General features: G+C 44.7%; 1 protein-coding gene across 4 annotated transcripts in view; it reads left to right on the top strand.

The window, feature by feature from the left end:
• LOC137430082 (triacylglycerol hydrolase DDHD2) overlaps nt 1-10,891 on the top strand; it is a 60,245-nt gene extending 49,354 nt beyond the window's left edge. For all 4 annotated transcript variants that reach the window (XM_068120614.2, XM_068120617.2, XM_068120616.2 and 1 more), the window contains 2 exons: nt 9,312-9,770; nt 9,862-10,891. In XM_068120614.2, coding sequence (XP_067976715.2) covers nt 9,312-9,770; nt 9,862-9,985 — 583 coding nt within the window. In that variant the 3' untranslated portion in view covers nt 9,986-10,891. The remainder of the gene's footprint in view (nt 1-9,311; nt 9,771-9,861) is intronic.
• Nucleotides 10,892-13,058: the final 2,167 nt, after the last annotated feature.

Raw genomic sequence — 13,058 nt, 5'->3', positions numbered from 1 at the left:
TTCCCTTGTTATGAAGTTCAGTCCACCGACAAAGAGCTTGCCAATATTGCCTCCATCCCTGACTTGTGTGGTGTTATTTTCCATACTAGGCTTTTTAACAACCATCGGGTTACCAGAAACTTGACCACCGGCCAAATCATTCCCGACAACAAAAGATACTCCCTCTACTGGAAAAGTGGCTTGTAAACCTACGGTGACCGGTCCTGACACCAAATCAGACTCTAAATGGATGACATGAAGTGGAGCTCTAACACAGCCACCAATCCCCTGTAAACGAACACTACCACCAGTTGCCGTCTTATCTGACAATGGCAAAATGCCTTCAAGCATTAAAGATTGATGTGCTCCTGTGTCCCTCAATACCCTAACAGGGCTCTGGTTAGTCGAGTCTCCATCCAGTGACACAAACCCCTCTGAAATAAATGGTTGGTAACCCTTTTGAGGGCGATTTCTCACATTTGCCATTGCATTCGGAGTTGTACTAGTCTGACTCCGCTCCTGATTTTCCCTTTCCAGAGCATAACATTGGGACCTCAAGTGTCCAGGTTTTTTGCAAAAAGCGCAAGTAGGCCCGAAGGAGAACCTCGTGGTCTGCCTCGAGCCCCCCGGAAGATAGGTCTGTCTTGGAACTGTAGTCTTCTGATTTCAAAGAGTCGTGGTATCCGATTGGTCCTCATAGTCATCTCTAGGTCGCCCCCATGAATATTCTTTCTCCGCCCCGCGTGTACCATAACTCCCCTGGCTAAGTCTAGGCGAGAAGTTAGGTTTGTGGGACCCCATCCTTTGTGTTAAGGCATAGTCATCTGCCATGGTTGCTGCCTCATACAACTTTGGTACTTTCCTTTCCTCCAGATGTACTTTAATGTCCTCATGGACACACTGTTGGAATTCCTCCACCAGGATCAATTGTCGCAATAGTTCAAAGTCTTTCCCAACCCCTTTTGAATCACACCACCGATCAAACATGGTTTCTTTCATTCTGGCAAACTCCACATGGGTCTTACTCTCCCTCTTCCTGGCATTCCGGAATTTTTGCCGGTAAGCTTCAGGGACCAATTCATAGGCTTTGAGAATGGTTTTCTTCACTATCTCATAATCTGCACATTGGTCAATCGGCAAAGCCGAATAAATATCTTGAGCTTTACCCACCAGAACACTTTGCACTAACATGGTCCAGGACTCCTCAGGCCATTTTAGCATTCGAGCCACTTTCTGAAAGTGCAAAAAAAACTTGACTTCATCCTTTTCATTGAAGAGTGGAACCCAGCCTCACATGTCTACCAACATCCCAGGTGTTCTGACTAGTTGTCGAACCAGCCGGCATGGATGGTACCTCTCCCCGTTCTTTCATTAAATCCAGCTACTTGACTTTAATTTCCTGCTGAAGCGCCATTTCACGTTCCCTTAACTCCCTTTCGGCTTTTCTCTCCTCTGCTTCGAGTTCCCTTGCAGCTCTCCTTTCCTCTGCTTGTTCCCTTTCTCTTCTCTCTTCGAGTTCTCTTTCCTGTTCTGCTCTTTCCTTTTCTCTCTCTTTCTTCGAATTCCCTTTCCGTTCTCCTTTCCTCTGCTCTTCTTTCCTCGAGTTCTCTTGCAGCTCTCCTTTCCTCTGCTTTTAACCTTTCCTGGCTCTGCAATTGCATCTCCATTTTCCGGAGCTCCACATTTTCTTGTTCCTCGGGTAACCAATCCAAGGCTACCTCTTTCCATGTTCCTTGTCCCACCAGAGATTCTATCACCAATCTCTGCATCTCTGCTTTCTTCATATTAGCTCGGACCTCCAAGCTAAAATGTCTGGCCAATATTAACAACAACATAACAACAACAACATGCATTTTAAGGCCATTTTCCCTGCTAGAGCGGGGGTTAGCCTTGCGGTCCCCATGACAATCTTCTCCATTTTGCCCTATTTTCTGCATCTCTCCTTGTTAACCCCCTTGCCCGCATTTCTTCTTCCACCATCTTTAGCCAAGTCTTTCTCGGTCTTCCCCGTCCTCTACTTCCTTCTACATTAACTTCCATCACTCTTCTCAACCAGTCATTTTCATCCTTCCTCAACACATGACCAAACCATCTCAACTTGTTCCTCTTCACAGCATCAATCACAGGCAATATTCCGATCATCTTTCGCAATTCATCATTTGTCTTCCTCTCTCTCAACGATACTCCGCACATCCATCGAACCATTCGCATTTCCACCCTTTCCAGCCTTCGTTGCTGCTCTACGTTCATTACCCATGTCTCGCTCCCATAAATCATAACACTTCTCACACATGCAGCATACACCTTTCTCTTCAGCTTCAGCCATACTCTCCTCCTCATCAGCACGCCACTCAGTTCCCGAAACTTCTTCCATGCACATCTCACTCGAGCAACCGTTGCTGAGTCTGATCCACCTTCTCCATTCAGCATGTCTCCGAGGTAGCAAAATGTTTTCACACCTTCCAGCTTCACGCCGTCTCCCAGATCCAATTCAACATTTCCTCCATCTGCAGCTCCCTCTGTGCACACCTTACACTTGAATGTAGCTGCCACACTGGTTAATGACCCTCTCAGACCACTACATTTTTGATGAACCCACTCAGCGCACATTGTACATTGAATGGAGTTCACTCCGACACCCTTCCTGCACACAGCACACGGCCACTTCCCAGTTCTTTGCACCTCACCACATGCTTTACCACTTGCCATCACCTTCGTCTTTCCGATATTCACCTTCAGACCTTTTGTCTCCATACATTCCTTCCACTTGTTCATCTTTTCCTTCAGTCCATCCATACTTTCCGCAATCAACACCAGATCATCTGCATACAACAACTCCCACGGTAAACCCTCCTTTACGTTCTGAGCCAGCACCTCCATCACAGCTACAAATAGTAGTGGACTTAGTACCGACCCCTGATGCACTCCCACCTTCACCCCAAACTCACCACTGTTCCCGTCCTTCGTCCTTACAGCTGTGCGCGCTCTTTTGTACATTGCCATCACTACTCTGATCAACCATTCCTCCACTCCTAACTTCCTCAATTCCCATGTCAATACTTTGCGTGGAACCCTATCGAATGCTTTCTCCAGATCAACAAACCCAAAAAACAACTTCTTCCTCTTATCCATGTACTTCGCCTGCAACTGCCTCACAATGAAAAGCGCATCTGTCGTTCCTCTTCCTGGCATAAATCCAAACTGCATTTCGTCGATCTTCACTTTCTTCCTTATCCTCCTCTCCAACATCCTTTCCAATACCTTCATTCCATGCTCCAATAACTTTATCGCTCGGTAGGAGCCACACTCCAGAGGGTCACCTTTCCCCTTGTATAGAGGGACGAGGGTACTCAGTTCCCAATCCACTGGAATGCGGCCTTCTTTCACCACCAGATTACAGATCTCTGTCATTCTCTTCACACCCCAACTTCCTGCTGCCTTCAACATATCTCCCACAACTCCCGTCGGCCCTCCCGCTTTTCCACTCTTCATTGCTTTTATCGCTTCCTCAACTTCCTTCTCAGTTATCTTCTCTGCCGGTCCTAAAACTGGGTTACTCTCTATGTTGCCATCCCATTCATTCTCAGTATTCAACAGCATTTCCATATATCTTTTCCATCTTCCTTTAATTCCATCTGGGTCGACAACGATTTGTCCCACTTCATCCTTCAAGCAACTCACCCCCATCACATCACACCTCTCTTTCACTATGTGCTTTGCAATCCTGAACACTGATTTCTGACCCTCTTCCGAATCCAAGCGTTCTCCGAACATTTTCCTACATGCCTCCTGCGCCTTTGCTACCTCTTTCTTTGCAGCCTTCCTGGCTGCCTTATAACTTTCATGCTCTGCTGTTTCTGCTCCCGTACCCTTCGCCTTCTGCCACTCCTTGAACTTCTTCCTCTTCTCGTCAATCCTCTTTCCAACTTCAACATCCCACCACCATGTTTCCGAGTGCCTCGGTGGTCCTTTTGTCCATCCACATACCTCACCAACGGCTCCCAACAGACTAGCTTTCATTGACATCCAAACACTTTCAAGCTCAACCACATCATCCTCTACCCTACTCAGCCTCTCTTGTAATGCCTCCCTTACTGTCACCTCTTTCAACCTCCACACCTTCATTCTCGGTTGGTACTTCACCCGCCGAGCTCTCCTCGCACCTTTCACCCTTATGTCGCAGACAACCAAGTGGTGCTGTGAAACAGCCTCCTCCCCCGGGATCACCTTTGTGTCCCGGAGGTGCCCCCTATCTCGCCTACGCACCATCAGGTAGTCAACGGTTGTCGTCGACCCACCTGACGTGTATGTAACAAGCTTATTATCCTCTTTCTGGAACTGAGTATTACAAATCAACAAATCAGCTCCATCAGCAAACTCCAAAATCCTTTCACCTTCTCCATTTCTCACACCATATCCGTAACCCCCATGAACTTCCTCAAAACCATCCATACTCCTTCCCACATGTCCATTCAGGTCTCCTCCCACCACAACAACTTCCTCATCTTTCACGTTTTCCATCAGCTTCTCTATCGCACACCAGAACTTGTCCTTCTCTTCATCGCTTCGACCAACCTGCGGAGCATATCCCGAGATGACGTTCACCAAGAGCTTTCCAATCATCATTTTCACCATCATCAACCTATCACTCACTCTAGTCACACTCACCACACTGTCTACAAACTCCTCAGAAAACAGGACACCAACACCATTCACGCCCTCCGGGCACCCTTGCCACACAAACTTGTATTTCTGTCCCTGCCTACCCTTCACCATTCTCACACCACTTCCCTTCCATCTCGTCTCTTGCACACAACATATGTCCACTCTTCTTCTGACCAATACTTCCACCACTTCTCCTGATCTCCCTGTCATTGTCCCTACATTCCATGTCCCAAACCTCAGAAACCGATCTCCACTTCGGGCTGCACCCTGCCCATATGTACTTGTAATTGTCATGGTTCTCTTTTTGACGCAATGTTTTTATGGCCGGATGCCCTTCCTGATGCCAACCCTCTTAGTCGTCTCTTACGACACGCAGGGATACGGTGTACCTATTCTGACCAGGGTACACACTGGGAAACGTTTAAAACATGGAAATTCTGGGGGGGGGGGGGGGGGGTGGCGTCAGCATCACAGCTGCGGTTTAAACATATTCCAACAATATCCAAACAGAACCATGAAAAACAAACCGGGAAAAGTCTCCAAGCGAGAACGTGGATTTGAGAAAGAAGGGGCAGAGGCAGAAGAAAAACGAGATACAGGGGGCGGGGCACAAGCCGAGACGAGGAGGAGAGCGAACAAGCACGTGTCCGGGAGGAGAGAAAGAATCAATATAGAATTCTTTGTCTAGGGAGGTGACGTGAGGGGGAGAAAACTAAATAAAAGAAACAAGCAATACAGCGAAGGAAATAACACAAACCGACAAAACACCGACGGGGGGAGGGAAGCCCCAAGTCACCAGGCCGCGCACGAGGTACGACCCAGAAAACGATTAATTACACACAAGTTTGCACGAACCACAAACCAACACCAACTAGAAACACACAATAACACGTACACAGCAAAATAACCAGTGGAAATTTGACAAAGACAAGAATGGGAAAACACTCAAACTTCGATGCCGTGGAGAGTCTGGCCAATATTAAGAGTTCCGATTTTTTTAATGCTTGGAACTGTGCCTCACTAGGGGACGCCGCAAACTTTCCTGCGACAAACACCATGGTGACTATCCGTTAACACCTGTTAACCTTCACACAAAATTTTTCCAATTTCTTGAAAAATTTGGGAATATTGGAAAAAATTCCAAATTTGGGAATTCTGGGAATGTTAGGGAATTCTTTCCCGGATGAAATTTAGGGAATTTAATCCACAGTACAAGATTTAGGGAATTTAATCAGCAAAGCCGAGCCCCCAATTTCTCCACAGTACGAACCCCCAATTTCAATCTGGGTCAATCCCGAACGGATGTTATTAGGGAATTTTATCCTGGACGAAGACCCAATTTCGAGCCCACGAGTCAATTGGACGAGCCCCCAATTTCTGTTACGGGGTCCTCTGCAATCTCCTGGTTTCGGTAACCTCTGAACCCCGAGAGGAGCCACGGTAGAAAAATATGTTATTCTGTGTCAGTAAACAATAGTGAAACCGCACCAATGATTATAAACGAACAAATGTTGTATTAAAAATCACACACAAGAATAATGGTACAACCAATAGCAATCAAAAGTGCACTCAATACATCTTAAGATGGTACCATCAACTAAAGTAAGATAACTCACTGCGCTTCCAGTGAATGAAAAAGAACGCTCCTCAATGTCTCTATAACTCAAAGGTGATCCCCTCCTGCGAGTAGTGATGAGGCGAAGAGGCGATGAGGTGATGAGGTGTAGGTAAAGCGTGGACCGTCACGTGGTCCAAACAAAAAGCAAACTGGCGTCGGAAAGGGAAATCCCAAAGGCGCGATCCAGACGTGCACATTCACCGTTCAATCAGCGAACCGCCACGTAATCTTCAAATGCCGCTTTTGCGCACACACATCCCCGGCAGACGACAGGATGGTGAGAAAAGCTGGCGCGTAGCAAAACCTTTTCCGGTGAACGAAGCGCGAGGTTCAAAATGGCCGACGGCTCTTACTTGAGTCGAAGCGACCTGGCGAGGATTCTTCGGAACCTCAACACCTATACCTGACTACGCAGGTTTCTCAATCCTCCAGCGATAACACCTATCGCAGGAAATTCCTTTCAAGGAAACTCAAAGTTCACTCGCGACTTTCGTTCGATCACGCTCGCTACGGAGCTTCAAGACACGCGTCTTGTCCCACTTTTCTCGCCACGCCTCCTTCTTCTTCTCCCTCGTCGTCTTCCGGTTCTCGATCCGGTTTCCTGTTTCATTTAAAATATTAACCCTTTTTGCCTTTTAACAACAATAACCTTACCTTTTAATAACAATAATCGCCGTTTCCTTCAAATCCCAATAATAATAATAATAATAATACATAACCAGAAATGTTTCAAGTGGATGAAAACCACAACCACAGAAGTGCCAAATCCGTTACTGTTACAATAATGTTATTCAGTTTTTAACCCGTGCACATGAAACGAAAAGTGGCGTTAAGCAGATGGTTCACTTCTGTCTGTCTGTCCATCTGTGTGTCTACAAACTTCAGTTTATGATCGAGGATCAACTTCATTTCAATTTGATGTCACATCTTGAACATTAATTGGAACAACAACAAACAACAACATGCATTTTAAGGCCATTTTCCCTGCTAGAGCGGGGGTTAGCCTTGCGGTCCCCATGACAATCTTCTCCATTTTGCCCTATTTTTTGCATCTCTCCTTGTTAACCCGCTTGCCCGCATTTCTTCTTCCACCATCTTTAGCCAAGTCTTTCTCAGTTTTGCCCGTCCTCTACTTCCTTCTACATTCATTTCCATCACTCTTCTCAACGAGTCACTTTCATCCTTCCTCAACACATGACCAAACTATCTCAACCTGTTCCTCTTCACATCATCAATTACAGGGTCTATTCCCATCATCTTTTGCAATTCATCATTTGTCTTCCTCTCTCTCAACGATACTCCACACATCCACCGAACCATTCGCATTTCCACTCTTTCCAGCCTTCGTTGCTGCTCTACGTTCATTGCCCATGTCTCGCTCCCATAAATCATAACACTTCTCACACATGCAGCATACACCTTTCCCTTCAGCTTCAACGACACTCCCCTCCTCATCAGCACGCCACTCAGTTCCCGAAACTTCTTCCATGCACATCTCACTCTAGCAACCGTTGCCGAGTCTGATCCACCTTCTCCATTCAGAATGTCTCCGAGGTAGCAAAATGTTTTCACACCTTCCAGCTTCGTGCCGTCTCCAAGATCCAACTCAACATTTCCCTCCATCTGCAGCTCCCTCTGTGCACACCTTACATTTGAATGTAGCTGCCACACTGGTTAATGACCCTCTCAGACCACTGCATTTTTGATGATTGTACATTGAATGGAGTTCACTCCGACACCCTTCCTGCACACAGCACACGGCCACTTCCCAGTTCTTTCCACCTCACCACATGCTTTACCACTTGCCATCACCTTCGTCTTTCCGATATTCACCTTCAGACCTTTTGTCTCCATACATTCCTTCCACTTGTTCATATTTTCCTTCAGTCCATCCATACTTTCCGCAATCAACACCAGATCATCTGCATACAACAACTCCCACAGTAAACCCTCCTTTACGTTCTGAGCCAGCACCTCCATCACAGCTACAAATAGTAGTGGACTTAGTACCGACCCCTGATGCACTCCCACCTTCACCTCAAACTCACCACTGTTCCCGTCCTTCGTCCTTACAGCTGTGCGTGCTCTTTTGTACATTGCCATCACTACTCTGATCAACCATTCCTCCACTCCTAACTTCCTCAATGCCCATGTCAATTCTTTGCGTGGAACCCTATCGAATGCTTTCTCCAGATCAACAAACCCAAGAAACAACTTCTTCCTCTTCTCCATGTACTTCAACTGCAACTGCCTCACAATAAAGAGCGTGTCTGTCATTCCTCTTCCTGGCATAAATCCAAACTGCATTTCGTCGATCTTCACCTTCTTCCTTATCCTCCTCTCCAACACCCTTTCCAATACCTTAATTCCATGCTCCAATAACTTTATCGCTCGGTACGAGCCACACTCCAGAGGGTCACCTTTCCCCTTGTATAGAGGGACGAGGGTACTCAGTTCCCTTAATTGAACATTAATTAAGAACATTAACATTAATTACTTGAACATTAATTGGAACATGAATCAGAAAACAAAACTATAGTTTAGCAGTACTTTGGCTCTGCATTCATCCCAATTGCACATGTGCAGAGAGGAGCATGATAATTTTTCACTCTGTCTCCCTGACAAAGGACACAAGCAACAGGAACAAATAACTAATGTAATGTGTTAAAATACGGTGGTGTATAAGACACTGCATCAACAGCAGAAAACCTCTGGATTTTTTTTCTTTCTACGACCTTTAAAGTCTCCCTTTTATTTCAATTGAATTATATACTTGAACACTAAAGAACACAAATCGCCTTTTTGGCACTTTCCAAACCCTTCCGTTACCAGTTCTTAGACATGTTAAATAAGGTGGTGTATAAATCTGCATCAACATTGCTAAACTTCTGGAATTTTTTACACGACCTTTAAAATCTTCTAAAATCTTCTAAAAATAAATTGTATATCAATTGAATTGTTTACTTGAACACTGCTTGGGGTAAAATGTTCTCATGAACTCTATTTTGTAATGTAATTTCTCCCTTCTATATTCCCATGCCTTGTGCAGAGGCCGAGAGCGCTTGCATCGCGAAGTTCGTGCTGCTATCCTTCGTATCAGTGTACCACTTCGTGCTGCCTGGAAAGCTCTACAGTACCAGCTCGCTCGAAGAGGAGAAACTGCAGAAGAGGTTACGCAAAAGGAAGAGGAGGGAGCGATGGGTGGTCGACACCAGGGTGTGGGTGAAAATCAAAGAGAGTCTGGGAAAAAGTCAGAAAAAGAGAATGAGGAAAATGCAGCAGAAATGTATGTCAAAGAATCTGCTGTAAAAGGTAAATCTAACCATGAGCCAGGGCTAGCTCCTGAAACAAATTCGGACAGCAGTGAGATTGAAAAGCTCGATGGAGCAGAGGAAGCACCAATGGGACGCCTGAACAGAGGCCATCGAGTGGATTTTGTTTTACAAGAAGCACCTATTGAAAGCGTGAACGAGTACCTCTTCGCTCTTCAAAGCCACCTCTGTTACTGGTACTGATTACTCTGACTATCTTGGCATATTCAGCATGCTGTTTCCATCGTGGGTTGGCGGTTCCTAATGTCAATGTTTTGTTTGTTCTAGGGAGTCTGAGGATACGGCCTTGTTCCTGCTCAAGGAAATGTATCAGCCACCCAGCCCGGAGGTGGGAAGGAACAAGCAAGAACAAGGTTTAAAAGCTAGCAAGAATGGTGGGAACTTCAAATAGAAGCCCAGAGTGCCATTTATTTGACAATCCTGGACATACTCTTCATGCGCTGGGGAAAATTGCTTTTGTAGATAAATTAATAGCACAATGCACAGGTAAATTGAATTATCCATTTTGTGTGCAAGATTCACGTTTAGATTTATCAAAACACCTGCCAGATGCATTATAATGTTGATAAATATGTACAAATACACTTTACTTGGACCATTATCATAAAAGCACAGGAAAATGCTTTGTACAGAAAAATCTCAGTAAATCAAAAGCTTGGCCAAAGCAAGCAGAACATGCTGTTCCTTGCATCATTACATATAGCAGTCAGAGGATCAGGAGGGTAAAGCTTGTGGGTAAAGGGCATGGGAGTGGAGTGCTGGTGTTGAGATTTTATTTCCAAAATACAATGGTCAACCCACTTAAACCACCAACATAAGTTGCATTATTGCTATCTTCCAGCAGGGCCATTAAACTCGTTTGTCCATTACATGGTATTCTTTATAAGGTTTGAGCTTGCGTTGCCAGTATTCTGGCAAACTCCACAGTCCCTGGAGGGTTAGACCAGCTTGCTGCGTTGGTACCTTTTCTGGTCTACGATCACTGCAGTAGCCCCATCAGCTCCACGAATATGAGACAAGTTGTTACCATCACATTTCCAATGGCACTTGAATTTCTAATAGACATTCAATACTAATATTATCTACTAGTGGGGTCACCCATGCGAATCCCACGGGCATGGACGTGTGTGACATTTGGACATCTTCATTTCGATGCTGCACATTCAGTTTTATAAAATGTTTATTGGCAATTTATCAGATCCACAAATGATGTAATTGACACAATTTATTTACTTCTGATAACATGTGAATGCATGTGCGTGCACATGGGAAATACAGTTTGAAATGTGTCATTACATCTCATGTAAAATGTGACTTCAAGAGCTCAAATCCTCTCCCTCCCCACCCCCATCCCTCCCACATCACGCACACTGCACCAGGGAGTGGATCACCCACAGGAGAGTGGGTCACACGCACACACAAACACATCTCGTTTTTTTCATTTCTGTTCCTCACAATTCTGTGTCTCTCTTAGTCACACAGACACACATACGGGGAGTGGGATACACACACACGGGGGGGCGGGGGGGGAGTGGGTCACACACACACCGGGGGGAAGTGGGTCACACACACACACACAGAAACTCGGGCGAAAACCCAAAAAAAATTTATTAAAGATTTCACGATTATATTTCCTGTAGTTATAAAATGCATTTTCTTTGGGCGGTGTATAATCGCTCCAAACGAAACAGGCATTACTTGGTTTCCTTGTACCTTTGTTTCTTCAAAAAGTAATTCATGATCGAAGACGTGTTGATTGAGTCTTAAAATGCACATCCCGATCACACAGACATACAGAGCATACCGAGGCCTGTCGTAGGCCTATAAAGCCCATGACTCTTCTTCATTTTTAAACTTGAATGTATCGATAACTTTTCGCTTTACAAAGTAAAAATAGATTAAAACCAAACGTTATTAATAAATATTGTATTCCATAGTTAGTTTACATTATTATGTACATTTTTGAAGTACTGTATTGTTTAATTCCATGGTTGGAAAAGAGTTGACTCACTTAAAACAAACTCTGTATGTACACCCCAGGGATATGGAAAAATATAATTACACTTCGATTGGATCCCGAACTTCAGTATTCAGTCGCTGTATTTTTACTATGTAATAATTTAAATAACGAAGTCCTGGGAACGTTCTCTCCTCTCCTTCCCCTCTCTCCTTCCCCTCGCTCATTCTACTCTGTCATTCTCCGCTCTCATTCCCCTCTCTCCTTGCCTGTGCCCACATAACAGTCGACACATTCAAAACGGCTGTTGGAATACATGTCGCCAATTTTCTCAGCTTAAGCTGAAACTGAGACTTGAACCATCCCAGTGACTGTGATGGTGAATTAGTCGAGATAAAGCCGTGAGGGAGACTCAATGAATGGCCTTTATGTTACAGGCCTTTAAGCTTTAAAAATGCATTTTGTTCTATAAACGGTAACTTTCATCAAATTTTATTCCCGTTTTTTTCAACCAAGTCAAAAACCATGTTAGCGGCTGTGAAAAATGAAATGAGATATCGAATTAGAGTTTAAATAAAACTGTGAGAGAGAGCAAGACACCGCTGGCCTAACAAAAGAGGCCTCAAAGCTATGCGAGTAAACAAAATGGTGGATATTTGTTTTTGAAGCCCCTCCCAGACTTGAAGCCACTCCCCCGGACATACATACATACAGACAGACAGACAGACAGCAGACAGACAGGATCACCTACAGAGAATATATATATATATATATATATATAGATTTGCAAATTAATACGCCATTGCTTTTGGTAAATTATGAGAAAAGGTGACTGAAATCATTGGCACTGCAAGAAGCATCTTTATTATTGTAATTTTATTATAGAATCATTACATTATTCATTTCACTGCACAAGCCAAGCCATTTTGATTACACACGCTTTGGGATAAAACATTTTTCATTCTTGTTCGTCTGCCCGGATGTTGCGGCCTCGGTGGTGGCCGGTACTCCAGCTACGGCCACCGTCTCGGCTGATGAATCTGATTATCTTCCTGGACTTGGAATTTTCTGTTTGTGTTTCCCCAAGTACCGCTCTCATTAGCAGGACATCTCGGCAGTCCCAACTTTTAGTTCCGGGGAGGACTGAAGGAAAAGCTAGTGCGTGGCGATCGTGCTTCCTTCAAAAGCCTTTGGCTGGTGCCACGTGAAAATACAGAGTTTAGTGATTTTGATTTTTCCAAAGTTGGCCTCTGAGACAGCAATGCCTGCAGGATAAGGACTGTAGAAAGCAAAGACCAGCTGCTTTGCATTGCACTGGGTAAGAGGTGAGTGGCAAATGATTTGTGTGGATAATTGAGGAAAGAGCATCAGTATATATATTTTTTTCTCAATTGAATATGAATCGATCGATTGATTATACAGTATTTGCAAAACCTCTGTGGGGCGTGGCTCCCAAGAGAAGGTGTGTTGTAGGTGGTGGGCAAACGTGATAGTCAGGTTCACTATG

The sequence above is a fragment of the Myxine glutinosa genome, chromosome 6 (assembly GCF_964187855.1).
Source record: "Myxine glutinosa chromosome 6, kmMyxGlut1.1, whole genome shotgun sequence".
Lineage (NCBI taxonomy): Eukaryota > Metazoa > Chordata > Myxini > Myxiniformes > Myxinidae > Myxine > Myxine glutinosa.
This window is presented reverse-complemented; position numbering and strand designations above follow the sequence as displayed.